General features: G+C 37.0%; 1 protein-coding gene across 1 annotated transcript in view; it reads right to left on the bottom strand.

Annotated features, from left to right (window-relative positions):
* Window positions 1–20,858, bottom strand: part of LOC134679947 (homeobox protein dve-1) — a 106,320-nt gene extending 85,462 nt beyond the window's left edge. Inside the window, exon 1 of the mRNA XM_063538899.1 lies at window positions 20,430–20,858. Coding sequence (XP_063394969.1) covers window positions 20,430–20,519 — 90 coding nt within the window. The 5' untranslated portion in view covers window positions 20,520–20,858. The remainder of the gene's footprint in view (window positions 1–20,429) is intronic.
* Between the last annotated feature and the right edge of the window lie 4,825 nt (window positions 20,859–25,683).

Below are 25,683 nucleotides of genomic sequence, written 5' to 3'. Positions count from 1 at the left end.
CAACTGCATAAAATGAATACAAAAAGACAACGCGTACAATTATTAAGCGGTTAAATATGAGTAGAAATGGCCTCACGTGCCGAGGGTTCTGTATTGCTTTATATTAAGGATCAGACGAATCTAGCCACCACCATACAATTGTATGGGAGCGGCTTTTAAGTTTGTATTAATTATGATGTATTTACGAAGACTACCGCATTGACTATTAATTTAGAATAGAATAGAATATAATAGAAATACATTTATTTATGACAAAACTAACTTTACCTTAACTAACTAACTAACCGGTTTAACTTTTTGAATTAACTTATTGCCTCACAGTGGACGAAAATATGTTGAAAAAGAAAGAAAAAGTACTATTTGCAAAAACCCAATTCCTTTCATATATTGGGAACATTTGCAGAACTGAAGTTAGATGTCGTGCGCGATTAATACTAATCTTGTTTATTTAACCGTGTAAGCGCCACTAACCCGGGTTTAAACGGTTAAACCTGGAGTTGCCATGACTACCAGTACAATTTGACACTGAGATAACGTTTTAACCGGTTAACCCCGGGTTAGTAGAATAGTGCAAGTGGCCCTAAGTAAATTAAAAAGACACTAGGTTGAGTAGGTACCTAGTAGGGTCGCGCCGTGTGTCACAGTATCACTTGTAAGCTAAAGGTAACATTCCATTTCTGACCGCAGCTGCACTGCTAGTACGAACGTGTTGGTGTTACTGTCAATTTTCATAGTAAAATGAATGGTAGTGCTGCTGTCGTTGGAAATGGACTGACACCATAAAGCTCGTTGCTACGGAACCCTACTCAAGAATAAACAAAAGCTGCTCGAAGCTAACTAGTAATTTTATTGCGTAACGCGTTAAAATAGGGATAAAATGACAATGCAAAAACGCGCCGTTGCGTTGACGATCATGTATTGGAATGGAACGGCATAATTTTAATATTTAGCGTAGCGACCGGCGCACCCAGCGTAGCGAGTGTCCATACAGAGTGGAACTATAAATGTTTTGTTCTTTATTCAATTACTCGATTTTATGAAACATGTGATAATCTAATGATAATTTACCGATGTCTCTTTACCGGACCGCCTGTTGTTTATTTTTGCATGTGTTTCTGTTTTCTATTGGTTTCTTCTTTTCTATTGGTATTGTATCTTTATTCAGAACTCATGTGACACATTTTAGGTTTACATAAATAATCAATAATCACGTAAAATTAAAGGGAATTCGTATTTTACTCATTGACTGAACATATACTCGTATAGTATTTAATTAATTTTACTATTAATAAAAACATAGTACCTAATAGTAGATTTCAACAACAACTTACCTATATATAACATTTTTCTTTACTAAAATGTAACGCCTTCAATAACAATTTATTATTCACTGGATCTTAAAACAAAAGGATAGTTTGACGCTCATTAACTCCTGTGCATTGTAAATTATCACAGTTTTATTGTCTTTTTAACCGACTTCCATTTCATAGAAGGAGGAGGTTCTGTATTCGGTTGTGGCTATTTTTTTTTTTTTTTTTCTATGTACGTTCACCGATTACTCCGACATCCGTAGTCCGATTTGAGTAATTCTTTTTTTGTTTGAAAGGAGCTACCTCCGAGTTGGTCCCATTTTAATTTGGTTCTGTTCTGATGATGGAATCCATGAGGAATTGAGGGAACTCCTCAATTTTTAAAGGCACATGCATGGTGATTTGGGTGTTTTCTTAAGCAACTCGAGCATTTTCTCCCGAAAACCACCACTTTGATGAAGTAGACCTGATGATGATGATTGTTTTGATGATAATGATGATGATTTTTTGAAATGTATGTTCAGCGATTACTCCGGCACCTGTGATCCGATTTGAGTAATTCTTTTTTTGTTTGGAAGGAGTTACCTCCAAGGTGTTTCCAAATTATTTTTGGTTCTGGTCTGATGATGGAATCCATGAGGAATTGAGGGAACTCCTCAGTTTTTAAAGGCACGTGTAAAGTGATTTCGGTGTTCTCTAAAGTAACTCGAGCATTTGCTTCCGAAAACCGCCAATTTGATGTAGTGCAAGTGTAGCCCTACCACGAGTTTGACATTGACATATTCGCTAAGTTAGCGACGCTAACGTCTTTGTAACTTACTTTTTATGCATCTCGCTTGCACTAATATGCCAGTACGAGCGAGATACAAAGAAAGTAAGTTACACACACGCTAGCGAATAAATCAATGTCAAACTCTTGGTAAGCTGGTAAGGCTACTGATCGGGGGTTAGGGTTAGGAGTTAAGGCGTCGGGGGTTAAGGGGTCGGGGAATGGCGGTTGAAGGGCTGCTGGTTCAGGGTCGAGGGGTTCATGGATCAGGGGTTGATGCGCTGTGAGGTAGAGTGATCGGGGGGTTGAGGGATTGGGTCAGTGACGGGGCGGAGGATGGATTTAGTGTAGTGACAGGAATTATAATTTCCCAGACGGACTCGAGAAAATTCCTGATTACATATTTATTAAAGTAGGTACCCGCATTTAATTTTAATCATGATGTTGTTTTTAATTCATGCGTCCTGCTCTTAACAATGCATTAAAACTAAAAATTGAAAAATAAAAACTTTTTACAAAAAAAAGAAAACCGACTTCAAAAAGGATGAAATAAAATATTATCCTTTTTAAGTCTATGCGTTACCAACTGATATGTTTGAAGTCGGTGCCAAGCCAAGTAGTAACAATACCCGTCAAAAATAATCAGCTTTATGACTATAAATCCCATTAGAACTGTACTAATAACTATTATAAATGTGTAAGTAATTCTGTCTGCCTCTTTGTCGCCTTTTCATGGCTAAACAACTGAACCGCTTTAGGTGAAATTTGGCAAGAACGTAAATTCCTTGAATTGTTTTATATTTTGAAATGTAGTCCTCTGAATAAGGAACGGGAAATAACTCAGTCCCAATCCCACGCTTGCGTGCCGACAAACATGGTACGGACTGTGCCAAGAAGGTTTGATCGTGTGTCCTGGGGTGTGTTCTTAGTACAGTCGACGTCAAAGATATGTTTACACTTTTGCACCTTACTCCTTTGTAACAAGACGAAAAGTGTACCTAAACATATTTTTAACGTCGACTGTACCTACAGAAAGTACGTTCATTGTCGTCGTGTAAGGCAATCCAACGTACATCCTTATCGAATCGCACCAAAATCATGGTATGCTTCAAAAGTTGGCTTGGCACCGACTTCAAACATATCAGTTGGTAACGCATAGACTTAAAAAGGATAATATTTTATTTCATCCTTTTTGAAGTCGGTTTTCTTTTTTTTGTAAAAAGTTTTTTTACAACAGTAAACTGAAGGAAACTAGCCAATTATAATTCATTGCGTAACCGTTTAAAGGAATGTAATAAAAAAAGCATTCGCATAATCCGTCCCCTAACGCATAAGCGCACACATATCCGCAGCACAGTGTGCATACAGCTTTTGTTTGTGTGAGGGTGCGTGCGTTTGAGCACGCATATATGTGGGTAGGTTAATGATAGTGGGCTTCCGCCGCGTCACACCTGAGAGGTTGTAACCGCCATCGGGTTATAGATACCTAAGCAACCCCTCACCCCTTAATTCGTACGCACTCTGTATGAAGCGGAGTCATATAGAGATGGTGTAACAGTATTTTAAGTTGTCATGGAAATATATGTTCGAATTTAAACTGTTATGAGACATATTAACATTGAATAATTTCCAAAACATGTCGAGCGAGTGACTAAAAACAAGTGAAATATATGTTTAACATATTGTTGCAGACAGAACGTAAAAGTTTGGCAATAATGAAATTTCTTCGAATTAAAATCGAGTATATAAGGCGCACATGTGTATAATCTTAGACGTAGTATGCACATTAAATCAGTAGAATTATGTACACTCGTCGACGTAAGCAAATCCAAGATGATCATTGGAGCAAATCGCAGATGAACCTTCCGCATACATCTTCATATGGCATACCCAGTTAGAATAAATTAATGCGTGTAACGAGTACAATCTTGATTCCAACTCTCGGACATTTACTAATTACCCGGCATCACATTCCGTGAGCCATCTTTGAATGTTAATCACTTAAACCAGTAGCCAGCTAAGTACATATTAATGGCTATTATTATCTTATCTAATGTTGCACTTTAAATGGATCTTTTGTTATTTAATCAGCTGCAAGGATAAAGCGGTGAAGTGATGATTATTCTGTTTACGATTGTTAATAAATCACTTATTTACATGTCATAATCTCATGCTCCGCCATTGAAAACCGTTTCCTCGTTTCGGAATAGCCGCTCTATGTAGCTCCCGGAGTGACATGTTGAACGAATTACGCATGAGTACAAAGACCCTCAGAATTAAAAGGAAAAAGTTCAATTAATCCTAATTTGCTCTCTAAGATTAAGCCGGCGATAACCCCGTAAGAAAGGAACCCTTTACTTTACTTCCCGGCCCTCTATTCTTCTTTAAGCCGCTTTAAAATGCCCTCGTCGACAAACAACGAACTTAAAGTGCGTAACGGAATGAATTTTATTTTAACTACACCATAGACACCATAGTACAAGATTTAGCAATAGATATAGGTACGTTGTTAGTGATCATTGATCGACGTCTCACGCGGGAAGTAGCTTTTTACAAACGATACCAATCGGTGAAAGTAATGCCATACTTTCTATGGATCATCACAAAAACTGCATTATTCCTAACAATCAATAGATCAGCGCATACGCTACGAGTGACAGCGCCCCCATCAAGAATCGCCGGCCACGTCGTTTTTTCCCAACACGCATACAACATTGAAAATATTTTCCTTCTTAATTAGTAAAATAATTTGCATAAACAAGTGCTGGTATCCCATACTAGGGCGATCATTATTATAATTGTGCTTTTTTTCTCGCGAAAAACTTGCACTGTAACGGTTACCTGGAGCGATGGTAATCGCGGACGCATCCGCCGATAAATCGATAAACAAGTCGCGCGACTGTGACGAGTTTCCCAACTACCCGCAAATTATAATAATCGCGCTGCTACTGTTTTCACAGTAGAGCTTTGATTGTTTCGTTCGATGAGAGTTCTGCGATCGTCGGTTGATAACGGAGGCGGTGCATTAATTGCTTAATTCCGATGCGTGCGATTTCTAACGCACGTTAATTAGTTTTATTTTTTGTTTACTGCAGATAATATTTTCGTGAGCTTATCGCTCCTGGTGCTCACGAATCGTGACGCTATAAACACTTTCGCGTGAACGTGTCGTTCTCAGTACAGCTTGGCAAAAAAGAGTAGACATTAAAAAGTGGTAACACTGTAGTGTCGTCCCTTTCAAACCAATGTACATAAGAAAACGGGACGACACTACAGTGTTGCCATTTTTTAATTTCTACTCTTTTCTGCCAAGCTGTAGAAACTGATGCAAAGCATATTTTTTGCGAGTCGTATTTTTAAATTTCAAGAGAATTATTTTTGATGCGCCTTAGTACGAATGGCGTGCATTCAAACATCGTTAAGTATTTAAAGTTTGAGCCCGCAACTTCCTTCACGAAAGGATATTAATGTTCGAAAAATTATCTCTGTGGTGTGCGTGACATGACATACACACATAATATATCCGCGCGCCTTTGTTTCATTTGTATGATTATTATTTATTTATTTATTTATTTAATAAAATACAAGATATTCTTAAAGATAGGCATAGCCCCGCAAAACTCATCAGTGAGTTTGACTGCGGGGTCATCAGTCTCTAGTTATTAACTTAATTTGTATGTACTTAATGTTTAAATTATTACAATATATTATTATGGTAGTGTTTTTTTAACATAGTTTTAAATTTAGGCTTATTATTTTCACGTCTTATGGCTTCAGGCAAACTATTAAGTAAGTATGGAATTCTTTTCCTAAGGGTTCTATCCCCGTAGTAATTATTAATTCTAGGAACGGATAGTTTACCTGAAGTCACAGCCTTTGTGATGTATGCATGATTAACTGGTGTTACGGAATCAGCTGAGTTAGGCTCTTGGTAACTATGGTTATTGACCGCAAGTAAGTATTTATGTTTTAAACTGACCGGTAAAATATTGCAAATTTTGAAAAGAAGTCTGTAGTTACCTTTACATTTGAGTTTAGTTTTATGGCTGACAAGTAATTTTAAAAATCTAATCTGCATATTCTCTAATTTATCGATATTGGTCTTAGTTGTGAGCCCATAGCTGTCAAGGGCATAACTCAGTATTGAATCTACAAGTGACACATATAAACATTTAAGAGTGCTAATAGGAACTTTAAATTTTAAGTGAAATTAAAATTCGTACAGATGGTTATCGAAAGCGTTGAATTTAAAACGGAGATATCGAGTCGTAAACATATGTACAAGAAAAAGTTGATATGAGCTAGTTTACGTACGTGGTAATTTGGTATGCATTATTACTGTTCCATTACAGGAATGCGTTGGAAAAAATTGAAAAACGCAGTTGCATAGTAAATGAATCTTTAATGCCGTATTAATATTTATCGTGGGTGTGTTTGCTAGGGATTACGGGTGTGCATGTGTGTGAACCGTGTACACAGACTCTATTATGTGCAACATAGTAGTTTAAGGAAGTCTGTAGCAAAGAACGGCCAAGATTGCCTGAATTATTTTATTTTCTTTTGAGATATCTTCTAAGATACTAATTCCCTATGGTGATTATCATGTAGGTATTCTCCCACTTTCTTCAGATTTATCTAACTTTCTTTTCAACTTAAAAGAGTCGACGGGCAAACTAAACGATAATTCATTTCAAATATATTATGTTCCCGTTCGCGTTTCTCTTAAAGATTGATATTTATATTTATTTTGATTGCAACTTTGCTGATGCAGTGTTGCAGCAGCTGAAAACGACCAATAACACTGTTAATCTTTTTAATAAAATGAGTGGCGGATTATACGTTCTTGTAGCGGCTGCAATCCGGCAAATACTACCAACACAATGCCATGAAAGTGGACACTGACATCTTCATTTCCCGCCAGCGCAACGCTGCAACAACAAGGCTACTGCAGTTGCAATCTAAATGTAACCTTTAGCCAGATCCTATAACAGAGGGCCTACCGCGAACCACGTTCGACGTGTTGCCTCCCTGTCGTACTTGTAAACTCGTACGTATGTGTGACAGTGGGGCAACACGTGAAACGTGGTTCGCGGTAGGCCCTCGGCTGTGTTAGTGTGGGTATTTCCGTCAGTGCGCGGGCGCAATGATTGCTCACGCGTTTCGCATCACTCACCCCCACCCTAACGACAACTTGTTCTCATATTTACAACCAACTTATTATTAATGTATTTTTTTCGATATTCAAATGATTATCTAATTATGCAAAGTTGCATGCGGTAACTGTAATTGTTGGTTTGAGAGTATGCAAAGCGTAGTAGTTCATTGGTTCTACACAGTTGCACTGAACGAGGCGCCGAGGAAATCAGTATTACTAGTATCTACTTACATTAAACCGTTACTATTGTTTTATAACTCTGCCCTTTTAAAGTATTAATTAGCTATGCGTTTTTTACTTTGAATGACTGACTAGTATTGATACAATCTATTGCCGTGATACAAATTAATGGCGGGTTAAGATCCGCATTAGTTTTAGTACAAAATGTCACCAATAATTTACTGCATTTATATTTAGTTTTGGAGTAGAGGTCGGTTTGGTGTGGATAGCAATAATGGATAAATGTAATCTCACGGCTTTAAGGTTAACAACATAAATGATATCGTCACGTTCTTTCAATAAAAATCGTGATCTCACTTTTTGTCAAACTCCCAATTGAAATCCGAATAACGAAAGCTTCGAACTTGACCGTGTACAATGAATTCGATAGCAATTTAGGGCTAAACTCAACAGGGCACTGTAAAAAAGGAACGCACACATGCATGGGGCGTGTCGACGCGCACCAATGCACTCACCCCATTGTTTATCCCACGATTAAAACCAATTCAAACACTAACTCGCACTCGAAAATTAAGCTCGAGTGGTGCTACGGAACTCTTTGTTTTAGGCACAATACGCACTCGGTAGCGGCAGCGAAAACTGTGGACATGGGAAAGAATTAATTCTGCACGTTTAGGTAAGTACGCCGTAATTATGCCAATGTCAATCGGCAAAGGTAATTATGTAGAATGTAGAATCTTTGCACTTGCGCACTTAGTTCTTAAATTTCTTATTTTTTATGTGTATTGTAAGAATTTTCTATGTTACAAGACCAATGTGCGACAGAAAAAGCTCGACTGCATAATATAGCTAAATTAAACAGCAGAAATGATTGCTACATGACACTTGACATATATTAAGCTAAATGATATAGAAACTAACTAAAACGTTTTTTCTTGTTGTACCATCTAACTGAAATAGCTTTTACAGCTATTAAAAAGGCTTGCTAATGAGAGTATAGTATCATATATTATTACGTGACGCGCTCTAATATTTATACAAATAGAGATATATCGCTACAATTTGTATTAAAATATCTACCGCACGCTACTCATTTTACACATAGCTCTTTTTGTAAAGCTACCTATTACAGAATGCCACTGATGCTGACTGTACTAGGTAATACCAGTGTTCAAAGAGCCAGTAGTAGCCAGCGGATTAAAGTGGGGTGTCGAGTAGGCTGCGCCGGCGCCGCGACAGCTGACGCTGCGAGGTTTACCAATTAACCCTATTGTGCCGCGCGATGTCGCCACGATCGTTATCTTATTGCGGTTGGTTTGTAATTGTTTTTGTTTTGTTCAAATTTGTATTTGGAACATTTGTTCCATTTCTCTAAGTAGGTACCTACCTATTTTTTTTTTATTTTTTACTGTTAATTTTACACTAAAAAATAAAATTCTAACATAGAATGATCTACAAGACCACCTTATAAAATAGAATGGAGTAGATTTATTCGCAAGCATAAACAAGCGAGACAATACATAATATGAAAGAAAATACAAAATGGCCCCATCTCAGCATGTTGATGGTGGCTTCCAGCGCTGATCTTCCGATGAGACCATCAAATAATCTACCATCTTCCTCGCGCTATCCCGGCATTCTGCCACGGCTCAGAAGCCTGGGGTCCGCTTGGCAATTAATCCCGAGAATTGGCGTAGGCAGTGTTTTTACGAAAGCGACTGCTATCTGACCTTCCAGCCCAGAGGGTAAACTAGATCTACAAGACCATGGTAAAAAATCCAGTCATAAAGGATAAATCTGAAAAACTAAGTCATTTCCTCCACGTAAGTTCAAATCACTCTCAATTGCGGCAAATTTCTAAAATTACTTGATCCTAACCACTGAGTAACGATATCATGTCGACGTATAATGAAAACGGTTTATAATCACGCAATATTTACGCATACTTTATCGTCAATCGATAATTAATATCTGGAGGCTGGACGGGTAGACGCTCCCGAATTTCGCCCGGAATGACGGGCCATCGCGTTCGGGTAATCGAACCGGCAAAAAGTAAAAAGTGAAGCAAATACGAAATACTCCATTACTGAGTCGGCTATGGCGGGTATGGAGTCGACTGATGATTTTGGAACTTTTTGATATGAAAACTGGGTTTATAAACCCCGTTTTTTAAATATTGGTTGTAGATACTTAATTAAATACTCATACTGTTACCAACATTTTTAGCTAATTTTGAAGGAATTTGACAAAAATAAATTAAAAGTTTTGGGGATGAACATTGGCTGGGTACTTTATTATTTAAAATTCACATTATGTTATGGAGGAAAGGGAAATAACGCAACTGAATAGTTAGCACGTGAGCAAAGCCTAAACAGTAAGCACTGATAGCGTTCTTATGATACAGACTTTATCCTTAGATACACACAACACCACACCACGAACACACCACAACAACAAACCACGAACTTCAGAAAAATATGCGTTTGTATATTTATAGCAGAAGTCTACAATAGACAACATCATGACTACTGATATTTTTGTTTTAAATCGCAGCGTTGTATCAATTTTATCAACCATCAAAAAAATTACGCTCTTCTGACTCGAGACCTACGTAACATACGCTAATCAATGTCAACGGTATTTACACACATGAAGGATTTTAAAGATATTAAAGTACTACTTATTTCTGGCTACAAGGCTACATGGAAACTACTCCATGACAAAGCTATTTTTTTTTTCTTATTCTGGAAATAGAATTATAAATGCTGCTAATTTTACAATTAGATAATTTAATCGATTAATTAGGTCTACCTATAACAGTAAAGAGTTTATATACTTTACTCTTCTTACAGTTTATATTATCTGTGTGATACAAAATTAGCTAACTAAACTGTTTACTTGTACTTCAACAGATCATAATATTACAAAACAGAAAAATAACAGGCAGATCTAAAACCAAATATAATATAGCGTTAAAACTTTTCAGCATAGTGTTATTGCAAGCCGTAACGATAATATTCAGGGTAACACTTACATAGTAGTCGAATATGAGGACACAGTTCTAATAAACAAAAATATTCACGCATCCTGTATCACATGTATTTATATGTGTTATGAAACAATTTTCAGCCGTTTATGCAGTTCTTGGCCACTCCATGCCATTGCTGGCCCATTGCTCCCGCATTGTGTATGCAGGGCGCGGCCGCCCGCGGGCCACGTCAGCTATTTGCTCGTGTCCAGAGGGCTAAGCCATTCAAGGCTAAGACACGGGGGCCAGTTTTTGGCTGATTTCGACTTGATCCGCCACTTGAGCACCCCTGCCCCCGCTAACGTACAGGCTTGGCTGTATTCCCATTGCTTACCTTTCGAGGGCAAGTAGAGATAATGGAGAAGCCAGTATAATGCGACCAGGATATAAGTAAAATGCGTAATAGAAGGTGCATTAATATACGCTGGTTAGTATAAACCTTCGATTCACAAGGTGCTTGGTAAGGGTTATGAGCGATACCTGCTTTGTTTGCTACGTGTCCGCGTTTCTGGAGTCGCGAACATTTTTATTTTATACCCTTTTTTATGCGATGAGCATTGAATTGGCATTTGCTACTGTTGAGTTTTTGGCATGATTATCGTGCTGCGTGATGTGGTTTGAAGTTAAACTAAGATTCCAGTAGGAACATGTACTCGTATTATCTTCGTTTTAGTTCAAAACATATAGTATCATCTACTATTTTTAGTTAAGGTATACAGATTTGCGTTAACATACGTAGATTTACTTAGATATGTTAATCAAGACTGCATAATATTATTTCTCCTCTTCTCTCAGTATTCAATTGGGATTATAGGTGCTAAATCAGCATTAAACATACATTTTTAATTGCACATATCACCCAGACACCGTTTCCCCAATCACAGCACAGCACAGTCCCAATTACACCCAATATCGCAACTCAAGATTACTTAGCAAAACATTACCGTCCATTATTAATTGGCCCAGGTGTGAGGATTATCCTTATTAGGGTACCGCAGGCGGAGACATGCATTCCCGCTCGTCTTAATCATATAAGAGGGTTTAACTACGCGAGCAAGATTACTGAGGAACATCTGCACGGTGCTCAGTATTTTAAGATAGTTTGGGTAAGTGAAATCTAGACTGTTTTTAAAGAAAAGCTCGACAAACTTACGCTCAAACAAAATAAGTATACGTACGTTTTGCTGAACTCTAATGACACAGAAATCATAAAATACAAAAGCCGGGACAAATCGTATTTTATTGACGCCTCGCTATTAACCTCTTAAAATACCCAGCTTGCTTCAGACAATTGTGGTGGCAGGCCCGGAAGGCAGGAAAACAGAGATCTTCAGTTTTATCTGGATATAGTAAGAACTAATAATTCACGAATAGTCTTATTGAATCTATATAAAACATTTACCTTCAATGCCTCTTTCATATCGCCTATCCCAGTTACCAGCTACATAAGTAAGCCACAACTTTGCGCCTATCGTACAAGTATTTAAAAATTGGTACATCAAACGGACAATCCCTGTAAACATAGGCATACGTAGGTACTATATTTAGCACCAATGATAGGGTTTGACAATATATTGTAACATCTTACATCTCAGATTTTACTATACACGGGAGAATCGTTTGAAGTGGAAGTGGGAAGGAAGTTTTCTCACTAAAGAACTCAAGTACGGGAGAGTTAACTGTACAAGAGAAATGCTAAGCAAATGCAAAAGTACACAAGGTAGGTTGTAAAACTATAAAAAGCGAGGCAACTATCTATTTAACCAGGTGAAGAATAAACGTTACACCCGCATTGGACACATTATGCACCCGTTAAACCGTTAATATCCATAAAAACAATTCATACATTTCGGTTTATGCTTACACACATCCCATCTAGCTACCACGTTTGACATGCATTCTCAATACCTTTATCATACGAGATATTAGCATCTTTAGGAATGTCTCTGATAACACAAATCATCACCTTACATTGACGTGATAACTTATAGTGGCCTACAAATCGAATCAATCTCGCACCGGAATTTAATTTCAATTTAGACACAGTATCCATTGTTGACAATACAAGAACGCAATCCAATTATAGTAAGCCTTTCATTTCCAATAGATTAAGTAACAAATATTTTAAGTAGCGTATTTCAAAACACGTTGAAATTGCGAAAATTAAAAATGGAATTGAATTTGAAACGCGTCGTGTCGTGCGCCGCTCTCCGCCGACTATAATTGCGCCGGAGCAGATTATCAGCAAGTGCTTCGATAACGCATGAGCACGAACGCGTGTTATTAAATTTATTCCTTTTTCGCCAGAATCTGCATAATGAGGGGGGCAAAAAAGCAGGTAATCGCTAGAGTTGGTGCGTCGCCTTCCTTTGGAGAAAGGCTCGTCTTTGTCTGATGTATCGAATATGATGAATATTTAAGTACTTGATGTTAAGTGTATTATTTTTGTATTATTATAGAGTCGACGATAAGGAGCTATTATTTCTTGTCAAACAAGGCATCGCTACTTTTTGCTAATTGATTTTAATTTCATGACTTTTTCTTGTATTTAGGCACTGGACTCTGACTATCTAGATTTTTCGTCTATGCAAACGGTTGACCAATCCCACGAGGACTGAATAAATAAATATATCAGAGCACGATGATGTAACAATGTCTTATAATTACTTTCATAATGATCCCCGTTACCATGTTGTTGCAACATTGTAGTTAATTCCACTTGTTCGACGAAATTGACATAAAAAACTGATACGATTTGATTGACTTGTTACTTCGTCTTTTTAGCCTGAAGTGATTAAAGAAATAAATTGTCACAGGTATTTATGAATAAAGGTACCTAAGTATAGTATAGCTGAATCAAGCTAATTAATATAATTATATCACTGATGAACTTGCAAACGCGTAGTGTCAGGTTATAAACTCGCGAGGAATAGTCGACACATTATTCATATCGATTATTTAATTGATCTAATTGGTTGACTAAATGTATTTAGGAGCAGTCCGGCCCTGCCGAGCCCACGGCTACCAAAATTCCTCGCCCCGTTCTTTATCCCGCTCCTTATCTCAAATTTTACGAAAATATGGGGAAAGTATACTTAATAATTTAATGTGATAATGATAACGACGGCTCAAACTTAAAACTCAGTGCATTACACCCAAATATGCGATCAGATGCTACTTATATTTTATGTGCAGGTCATTAAATATTCCAAACAATTTCTTAATGGTGTGCCCATATGATCGGACATTCGGACATTCGTGAGAAATGGAAGCTGTAAAGGCCCCTGTACACAATGGGCCAGCGCCGGCCAATCCAAGGGACGCAGCCATGCGGTAGAATGAGATAGCAATATCACTTGCTCCCTCTAACGCATAAATGCGTGTCCAGGATGGCCCACGCTGGCCCAACGTGTACAGGGGCCTTAACAGGATCAGCGGCGAAAAAACGCGCATGTCGTCGGGGCGCGGGCGCTGCAAGTACAAGTAGCCAGTAATTTATGGTTAGTTTTTGGCTGCTCCCGCGCAATGCAGCCTCACGGCTTTTCGCTCGCCCGGTCACAGACCCCGCTCCTTCAATCTCTACTTATCCGTTCTCTCCGAACCCCATTATTAATCATTTTTCCAACAAAAAACGTCTTGAGATCCTATCTCGCCGGCCCCAGAAGCTGCTAATCGACTCGCTTTCGAAACTTTTGAATTAACAAACAATATCGCAATCGATATCTATCAGTATCACACGTGTTGTTACAGTCTCGTTCATTGTGCCGCGAAATTAATCTCGGAGGTTAAGCTGCGTCACAAAGCACGCCGCACGGTGGCTATTGCATTGGCATTATAATGTATAATTACCTTTTTAAAAAGTTTTTTTCGGGTGTCTATATTAAAACGTCAATGTAAATAACTTGTTAGCCGCAATCTCATTTCTGGACGATTGGATATCACAATAGTGGACGTGATTTGAGAAAGGTAACGGTGTCGCGGCATTATCCGCGATGGGGCCCATTAGTGAGCGGGCGCCGACGCGTGCCTACCCGTGGCTAACACAACTACCCAACAAAAAATAAATGTACATCCAAATATTGATCGATTCATTGAAGATTGACTTTATTTTTGCTGTTTAGAGTCAACATAATAATATGAATTATGAAGTATTTTATTGATGGAGAGAAACGAACTTTCTTTTCAGCTACATTACTATCTACTTATCATGAAGTAATTATCACTTATAGATTTTTCATATTGTAAGAAAAACAATGAAGAAGATACTTTTATTTAAATACTGTTGATGATTCATATTAAAAGTAAAGTAGGTACCTATCTAAACGAAATTTATGATAAAATTTAAATGACATGGAGGCATATTCAGGTTTTTTTTTTATTATTATGAATGGGCTTACTCATTGGCCACAGACTAGCCGAGGCGTAGACGTGGCCTACGCGCAAAAGCGAGCTCGCCCAGAAGGTGCCTGTTCACTCTTGATTTGAAGGTTGCCGGATTATAAGAACACGGAAATATAGACGCCGGCAAGGAATTCCATTCCTTGGCAGTGCGCATAAGGAAAGTAGAAGCAAAGCGCTTATAAAAAAAAAGCGTTTATAAAAAATACGTCTACAATCACAGTTCACACCGCTTGTATCGTGCAAAAGGGATGAACCGAGATTGAAGGATAGCGATGACACCTCATTGTAAAATTCGGAATGAATTTCACGTTGTTCTGAAATGGTGGATACCACGCAAATACCACAGAATAAATAATAGTAGGTACCTACTAGGTACAGAAGGTTCACTCTCTAATAAACTGCGTCTATTACGACAGATATGACCGCAAGGTTGCGCAAGCGCGAGCAGGCGTCCATTCCGTACCTATTAGCGGTGCGCTGCAACTACTACTGCTAGACACCAAAATTGGTGTGGGCCACATGTACTTGTAGCGACGCGACGAAATTGCGGAGTGAGCCATGCCAGACGGTCTAGCATAAGTTGCGTTCTCGCGCGCGAGTCCATACCTGAAGTCGCGCGCGAGAACGCAACTCATGCAAGACCCCGTGGTCTTGCATGTTGTTGTTGTGGTCAGAAAACGACCGCAGCCTAAGCTATAATGAGGTACGACCCAGCCATTGTCCGCCACCGGACCAAAATTAAACCACGCCGTATTTCACCTGACATCCAGTTCAGTACGTGTGCAATTGCACGGATTATTTGACTACTATAACCTGTCATTTTTTGTCCGGTGCGCGCACGAGCCACTTTCTACATCTGGGCGGAATTGCGCTATACTTTTTGTCAGTAGAAAAATGTCGTAGTCATCATCCGAAATTAATCTATGTGTAACGTTATACGCCAGCGCATTTGGATCTTTTGAATATTTAGCGGTTACTAACTTTCCTGTTAAGTAATAAAGACCAATATATTTTGTACATTTTTAATAAAATTATAGCATTATTTTAACATTAAATTATATCTGTGGGGTATATGTTTTGAAAATATCTTCTCTTTTATCTTCTAATAGTTTAGGTACCCTTATCGAGGTATTACACGTAGTTTTATATAGGTACATTATCTAATTTTATGCTCAAATGAATATTTTCAATTATACCTTTACCTACTTATTCTTATTTATGCTAGGTATGTTTTATATGTATTGAAAAGGACAATCATTTTAAAGCTAGTGAATGGCATTTGTTTTTCTTGTACCTACACTAATAACTAGGTAATTGTTTTATATAGTGCAGTCAGCATTAGATAGTGTCGACCAAAGTGTTCAAATATATCGGAAAACTTCCTAATTTATAAATGGTAACAAAGGTGTGTTACGATATATTTGGCCACTTCGGCCGTCTCTATCTATTTGACGCTGTCTGTACCAGTATTTATTTCTGATCCTAAAAAATCTATGAAGTATCAAATTAAAAAAAAAATATCATCGGGCAAACTAAGTGAAGGTGCAAATATTAAGGTATACTGCTCATTTGCACTTAGCACGACTTGCGTTGTCGCGCGCGACTCTATGTGTCAAGCGTGACTTCAAATACGGACAACGCAAGTCATTCTAAGCGATCTGACGCTATAATACCAAAATATTTAAGAAAACAATATTATATAACCCTTTGTAAATACGTTGCTCTTTAAAATATAAATTCCATCAACAGGTAAGAAAGCAAAATAAAGACTCATTATTCTCTCTTTAATCTAAGAAAGCGGAATAGTTGCAGCTACAGAGCCGCGCTATCAACGAACGTAATGGAGTTATCGCTCGAACAATAATCCGCGATAATGGATTAACTCACCGGCGGATATTTGTAAACAGGGGCACAGATTTCATCGATACTATTATCGAAATGATTTACAATCTATCGATAATTCTGCCACTGACAACCGTATCTGGGATTTCATAATACCATCCACACCGCAATGAGATTTCCCGCGTATCTAATAATCGAATTTACACTGTTTTTAACACATTTTCATACAATTTTTGAACTGACAGCTAAAGATACACATAAGATATAAATAGTTTATTTTTGAAGTAGGCATAGTATTCGCTGATAAATCAAATCCATAAAAGTTTCAGAACATGAAATGAAAATCAGAATCGTGCTCATGATCCCCTGGTATTCTTATACCTATCAGCTTCTTATACAATTGAGCAAGTTTTAAGACACACGATGAATGGTTTTCTTATAATTAGATATCAGATACAATTGAGCAAGTTTTAAAGTACACGATGAATATTCCGAATCAGTACTTCGTATATGCAGTTCAATTTTATATCATGTCCAGAAACAGACTATACTTAGCCTCGGACGATTTCATACTGTTTATATCGACAGTTAAGATTTATAATGTTTTATATATATAATACTATTTATTTCAAATCAAGGCCTACAACTGTCACATAGTAATGTCCAATTCTCCATCTGACCTATGTCTTGTTTTTAATTAAACTGGTTTTATTTGACGTAAATAAATGTCTTTTCTTTCTTTTCTTTTTTTTTTAATTTGTTAAGTATATGGATAAATAAACGTTACATTACATTACATTTTCTTTCTTTTTATATTTCCATAAGGACAACTGTTCTATTAAAGCATACTAGATCATCAAGCACCCTTTGAACCTGCATGTGCTTATCGCCTCAGTAAAAAGGCCCATAATTACATGCTAAGTATCACCTTGTTACGGCTCCATACCAAGTTGCAATTCTCAAGCAATAAACTAACATACGTTAGCAATTACTGCTCCGGGTTTCTGCTTTGTGGAACACTGGGGTATTGATTATTCATTTCAACGATTGTTGGCGTTCAACGTATCTTCAAGTTGCACATTTCTCGATTATCCGTCCCCATAATCAGTAATTGGAATTCTATTCTAATTTCAAGTGTATGATGATCTTGAGTGCTGATATCTATATCAGCCCATATAATATAATGCTGACATAGTAAGAACAAAAACGAATGTACAGTCAGCAACAGAAGTTGCTAAGCGGGCGAGGTGTTCAGAATTACGTTGACACGCTCTTACTCTCTTAACAATAAGTCGCGTCAAGATCATTTTGAATACTTTTTTTTATATATTTTGAATGGGCTTACTCATGGCCACAGACCCCCTACCCCCTATTATATACTGACTTGACCCGCTTAGCAAATTCTGCTGCTGACTGTACAGTCAATACACGGGATTGTTATGCCATTTAGGGTTCTTGCTAAATTGGAAATTCTGTAGCGTAAGTATTGAACGACCAATTTAGCTAGGACCCTTAATGGTGCAATAATCGCGAAGCGTGATGGTACTTATAACCTTATACCAAAATAGTACTATAAGTAGTCTGTTTTTTAACTATAAAATACGTAGGTACATTAGCCATACATTTTCTGTGCAAAAAACAAGTGAGCGTTCCATACTATTTCCTATGGACAAGTATAAGTAGGTACTTCATAGTTAATAAAAACGGACTATAATGGAAGATGTTAAAATACTGACGGTAAATATGGGCGCAGATTTTGGCATCATATTCACTAGTTTAATTTAGTTTCTTTAAACTAAATCGTTGAATGAAAGGGGCAGCAGTTGTACTTTAATATAATTAAATGTAACAAATACTTGTTTCTAAGATATAATTAAATTTATGATCATCTTAATATAAATTAGTCCATTCATATTAGCAAATAAAACCGCATTGGAACCAGTAGGTAATATGGTTAACACTTAAATTTCGATTACATTACTCAATAATCTGCTATTAGATTTGATAGTGCGGCTAAGGAAACCATTATATAAATTCCATCTCAGTAGCAGGTTATCCAATTTACTTAGATATCTTATTTTAAACAATATTAGCCTTTCTTGTATCTTCTTTCTTTCTTCTTCTTTCTTTCTTATTTGTTTAATTTAATTGACTTAGCATTTTAGCGCCAGGTTGCCCAGAATATTAACGAATTACAATGAAATGCTACATTCATAGTTAACAATTATTTAGACGGCTACTGGTTACCCAAAAAGGTACAAAAGGAATCCTTATTTAACTCTCAGACTAGTGGGGTTCCCTCTCTCTGCCTCTAGATCTCCATGTAAAGGCATACATAATTATTATTTTATCGGAATAACACATATTTCTTTTGGATATTTGTCAATATACATCTAGTTGTTGTTAAAATGTTGTCTTGTTAACTTTTTATTAACAAAAATTTTTAACATTAAAAAATATATCTCCATCATCATTATAAGAAGATTCTTTCAGTCACCTTGTATTGTCATATAATTAGGTACCTACTTAATTTTATGGTTGTTCGAATTGTGGATACCTAAATACTTAATGTCCAGTCTTACTTGAAAGTCAAAAATATGAGCACCTCTAAATATTCAAACAAACTGAATGCATAGTCTCAAGTACGTAGGTACCAAATTTTTAAAAACTTACTTATTAAACTATTGACAATAGAAAAAAACGTATTTTAAGTATCATGATTTTTTATAGCGTATGATACACGTATTACATAAAATAAAGAATGACTTCAAGAGACTCTACAGTACTCTGTATATACGAAAATTATCGATTATTGACATGTTAGTAAAATATTCTTTCGTTCATACTACGGAAATACGTTATCGGTATGATTGGACCCTATATCGTAATTAAGATTTTTTATTTATAATTTTAAAATCTTACTTTTTTTATTGCTTATTAGAATAAGTACTACTTAAACACATGCCTATTGAGCCGATTAGCTTTATAGTTAGATTATAATTTGATTAGAATAGATAATGTTGATAATTAGATACTTACTGACGTTATAAATGCAATGAAATATTGTCTCGTTAAATTATTCGTGGCTGATAAAAGATTTGAACGGATAGGATGAAATAAAAAAATGATGTAATAATATAACAAACACTTTGCAATACATACAAAGCAAATAGTTATGAAAAGGTTAGATACCATGCAATCAAAACCTCGAATTACTTTAATAATGTTTAAAAAACAATAATTTATGGTCTTTGATTTGTTTGTTTAAATCAATCCCAATTTATCAGGGCATCTTATCAAAATTAGGTTCTTATAATTATGATCCACTCTGACCTTCCCTCTGCCAAACATGTGACTATAATTGTTACAATTATCAATAATTATTATTGTGTCGCTTTATTAAATGCAAATTTTCTTATCTTGATGAACTTGAAGTCATTGTTGATACCTTAATTTTTTAATGTGTCTTAAATATGACGAAGTCAATCTGCATACAAAGATGCATAGTTTTGTTTTCATAATAAAAAAATATAATATGTATATGATACCCATGAAATACAATTACATGTTACATTATACAATGGCAAAATAAAATAAATATTTGTTCATTTTGTTATTAAATTACTTAAATTAATTACCTATATAAAATTAAAGAGTACATATTTTTTTCTTATAGCCTTTCGAAAATATGTTTTTTTTTCTCTCTATTTACATCATAATTTGCAAAAAAATAAAAAAACTGACCTGCGCCAATTCATTGGCCGCCTCCGTCTTCACCGTGTTGGCCGCAGCCCATGCCTCAGCAAAAGTCTCCATAGCACTTTGAAAGTCCATCTTTCCGATTCACGACGACATCGACATGCCGATAAATCACTGGACGTACGCGCGTGCACTCGGGCCGACCGCCGGCGCGCTACTAACGTTCGGCCCCGCCCAGCGAACCGCCCGCGCGAAAAACCGATACCACCCGAGCTTCCCGTTTCAGCGCTTTTCTTTTTTAAGCCGCTATTTTTAACGAGTTTCTTTTTTTCGCAGCAAAGCCCGGCCCACGGTGGTGGATGGGCGGCGGCGTTATTTACACTTGTAATTCGCAGATTGCTACGTACTGCTTAATTTGTTACGTACGGTGGAACCGGCGTTATCTGCATCAGATTATCGCCTCTCTTTTGATTGCTCGGACGTGCTATAATGGTTGCGTTTTTTGTTATCTACTGTTTAGACGTCTTTAATGTGGCGTTTTATTTTATATGATGGACTGGGAAACAAAATAAATCAGTATTTAATAGAAATAATTATGTCTTCTTTCATTGGTAGAACAATTAAAGGTAGAAAAGTGAGTCAGTGTAGAATTAGCGTTCAGTTTTTGACGCTTGATAATAAAACGTCATTTATTTGTTTTAGATAGCTACCCTACTTTTGATCTACGTACTGACTTTTTATGTGACTTAAAAGTAGCTAGATTTAACTTTATCAGCCTCATCTACTGTGACAGTACTGGAAGTATTTAAACAAACACTGGAAACCCAATGAAAATATTTTATAAAAGTCATAAAATCCGACCCAAACATCAATTTCCACTAAACCAACTAATTAAGCTCCATTTACCAACTAAAATAAATCAATGCGTTAATTTTCTTTTAAGGCGACTAATTGCAACATCTCGGAAACTAGGAAGCATTTTTATTCATTAGATAATTCAAGATGGCTGCCGGGATAGGAAAAATTGTCACGGTTTCACGTTAATATAGTACGTGGTCGTTATCGCCAGAGTAAATATTTCATGATTTTGAAAAAGAATTGCGGTTTAAAATTGAGGAAGGATGTTATTACGTTTAATGTGAGTGTTAGGGCTTCGTTTAAATAGCTGATTTGATATATTATTATTTTTTAGAATAAAATTAAAAAAAATCAGTTTAAGTAGGTACCTCAATGAAATACTAAGGGATTGATGATTGCTTTGAACCTCATGAAGATTTTTTTTGTATTTAGTTAAGCTATTGTTTAATACGAGTATAAGTAGACCATAATAAAAAACGTTGTCATGTTGTACCTATCCTTGATAACAACATAAAGCTGCATTGGATACGGTAGTGGGTTAAAAAAAAATTACATATATGTATACCGGGTGTGGCCTGTAATATGAGCAAAAAATTTAACTGTAGGCTGTACTCCTCACACTGGCCAACATTTGTTCAGCGACTTTTAAAAATAACTTGTGGTTTGATTTTTAATACACTTTAAAGTTTATTCGAAGACGCAATGTATTGCGAAATTTGTTATGTTTAAGGCGTGACAAGCAACGTCAAATCACAATGATATGGCGTGGCGATGGCGTCCATTGAAGATAATATTTATTTTGTATGAAAAATAGGGAGCCTAAACCCTTCTTAATTTTATAAAAGTTGTTGAACAGAAGTGTCATCGTTTGAGGAGTACAATCTATGTTTTAATTATTTGCCCGTGTTACAAGCCACACCCGGTACATGCATAAGGGGTTACAACGAGATACCTATAAAAAAGACTTCACCTGTCAACGACGTTCAGTTTGCAAACGTACTAACCAACATAAAAACCTACTAATATAAACTGTTGTCATAACAAGTGCTTACTTATTGCGTTTTTTTTTCTAAAACGTAAAAATAACATAATTAAAAAAATAGTCTTGACATAGCGAAGACTCTTGTCATGAAAACATTATAGTTTGAGATTCCATCGCCCATTTTTAACGCTTAAATCGCTCAATAGCAATAAAACTATATCACTTTGTATGGAATCTCTTATGTAAAGTAGCACGTTCTCATTGATCTTAATTGTATACATAGATCTTTGTTAATTACCTAATAATTAAAAAGAAGCCTAAAAACAACAAGATAATGAGCATGTTATCTTGCTATTTGTAGACTGGATATTCTTAACAGTCTGAAAGCAATGCAAAATTACATAACACACTGTACCGTTAAGATACGAAACTGCGCTCCAGAACTCGAGTTATAGATGTAGGCACAGAATAAATAATAGTACTAGGTACAGAAGACTCACTCTCTAATAAATCGCGTCTGTTACGATCAGGACAGATATAGGTGGCGACAGCGCCACCTGCGGCTTATGGCTAATAGCCACCAAAATTGGTGTGGAACGGATGTATTTTTCTATTTGGTGCAAAGCGGCGAAATCGCGGAGTGAGCCACGCCTGATGTAGGTGTCAAGATCGCTAAGCTTAAGTGGGACTGATCTGGTCATGAACCTATTCTGCCGCGTGCGTTCAGAATAGTGACCCAAAATGGTTACCAAATGGGACCCAAAGAACACCATAGATAGTACAAGCCGTGATGCAGGCAGAACGAAAAGGAGATGGCGGGACGACGTGGGAGCAATGTATTCGGGATTGGTGAAAAAGAACAAACTACAGAGTCGATTGAAGGAAACAATCCCCTCGGTCTTTGGCTAGCAGGGAGATACTAAATGCCAGGTAGGCTAATTAAAAAAAATACAATATAACCAGCATTTAACCCTAGTTCTACTTAGGGAATAGAAAGTAACCATAACCAAAGGGCTCAGACGATGCCAAGACAATTTAATTCATGAAATTAAAAATATATTAAAAAAGTTATCATACACAATAGAGCATCGGTACCAAAATGGGGGGTATTTACCCCCGTGAGGGTAAAAATGGCATTCTATGGTCGTCGTAAACGGCGTCTGTACCCAAATATATATATGTATTTCTATTTATTTTTGCGTGGCTTGAAATCGTTCTAAAATTGGGTTAAAACCAATCTACCAAGTAGGTCAACGGGTCTATATCTAGTTTTGATCACACTAAACGGAATAAAATTAGACAGGACTTGGGTACCTACTAACTCGTGCAAAGCTGTTTGCTTAGCGGATTTGCCGAGATCAATAAACGTGCGACCTAGAAATAGGACGAACAATGACAAGCCCGCTTCATCGGAATATTGTTTATCGCTTCCATCATTATTTGTAGCTATACTACAGGCTCATGGGCATTTTCTATATATGCAGAGTACCTGCAATTAAATACAAGTATGTCGCTATGTAAATAAAAAGAAAACGTCTGTAGCAGACGGATAATTGGAGATAGAGCTGATTCAATAATTGATCCATTTTCCCTTTTTTGTGCGGAATAGTACCAAAAAATAACGTGTGTTTTTCAAAACACAACTTAACCTAAATAGTTTAGTAAAAGACAGGACCCTTAAATGCATGGCAAAGCACAAACTCCTAAGATCATCGGACTAGGGTTGCCAACTTTTTTTGGCGGAATATAGTATTTTCCAGAATAACGCATCCAAAATATAGTACATTTCAAAAAAATATAGTACTTTTAGATAAAATACTAAACATGAGTGTAATATACGTTTAATCGGAAATATAGTATTTTAGCGTATTAGGTACATATATATTTTTCCAAAATTATACAGTGTGGAAAGATAAGTCGTAAAGATAGTTTTGTTTCTTTTTAAAAATAAAGGAATGTATCCTTTAAGTAAAATGAGCCAGCTTAAGGATTTAAGGTAGTTTCCCTCCAGGGCCCGAGTTATCTTTCCACCCTGTATAGTACAGAGAGCCAAAATATAGTACGGTTGGCAACCCTACTTCGGACATCTGCTTATACAAATACGGACGTTTCATAAAGAATTGAATGGGCCTCATTTTCTCTAATTTTTCTACCCACTATGTAAAATAGATTGCCAACTAGACTCTGTGCACGTTTAGTATGCAACCCAAAAACTGCTATGATGCGAGGAATAGGTAAGTACTATTTATCAGTTATCACCTTGTTTCCTACCTAGTAGTACCTATGTTCATCTATCGACTAACGCTACGTCTTACGTAGGCGAACAACGCGCGAACGCGGCGCGGCGCGGCGCGGCGAAATCAATCCTTTGATGCCCATAGAAGTGTCCTACGTAAGCGATCTCGTTGCGAACGCGGTGCGGCGCGATTTGCACGCGAATGTCAGGCGGCGCGGCGCGGCGCGGCGCGGCGGCGGCCGCTTTCGCCGCGCCGCGCCGCGCCGCGTTCGCGCGTTGTTCGCCTACGTAAGACGTAGCGTCATCCATAAGACGTCCACTGCTGAACATAGGCCTCCCCTTTGGGGGGGTGAATGCCATAATCGCCACGCTTGGCAGGCGGATTGGCGATCGCAGTCGAGTACACCGAATTTGAGGGACGCTGCTGCCCATCCACCGGTGGTCTTGGACGTGGTTTAAGGACATACCCGGGTCCCGGACGTAGTTTAAGGACATACCCGGGTCCATGGTCCGGGGGACATCTATCGACTGGTTTTGAAAAAAAAAATCCTGTTTTTAGTAAGTTTTCATACCTTTATTTAGCTCGGTACTAAAATAATATTTCAGTAATAAAATTACACCAGAGTGATAATTAATCTGACTATTGTACCAAATTACTAGCGTACTTAACTAATTATTGGATACTCGGAATTATTTGAACTGACGAAAATAACGGGATAGAATAGAACAGAATACCTACCTAGTTTATTTTCTAAAAAGTGTTAGTGGAATGGATAGAAACATTAGAAACATACAGTCACTCTATTATTGTGTGTGACATGTTAAATAAAAGAACAACAACACTTTTAGCTGACCTTCGATGAACCTTATGCCTTTACATTAAGGTTTAAGACCAGTCACTTAACTGTGTGGAACGAACGAACACATACTCTAACTGTTACCACTTAACGCCGTGACCAAATCTTTTATCTTTTTAGCGCCAAGGCTTCCTAATTTACTCAGAACTAGATTGAAAACAAAGGTGCTAAGGACTACTTACTGCTCGAGTCTACGTTTGTGTCGTAAGTCGTAACTATTTATCTTCTTCTGTCTCTGTCGCAAACATTGAAACAGATGGGTAAGATATATCCCACCAAAAACATAAATGTAAAAAAGGAGAGCCAAGTTCAATACAAAAATTATGCTTGGCTGTGGGGCTCGCCGCAAAAAGAATGGAGATCTAA

Source organism: Cydia fagiglandana, chromosome 3, assembly GCF_963556715.1.
Source record: "Cydia fagiglandana chromosome 3, ilCydFagi1.1, whole genome shotgun sequence".
Classification (NCBI taxonomy): Eukaryota; Metazoa; Arthropoda; class Insecta; order Lepidoptera; family Tortricidae; genus Cydia; species Cydia fagiglandana.
This window is presented reverse-complemented; position numbering and strand designations above follow the sequence as displayed.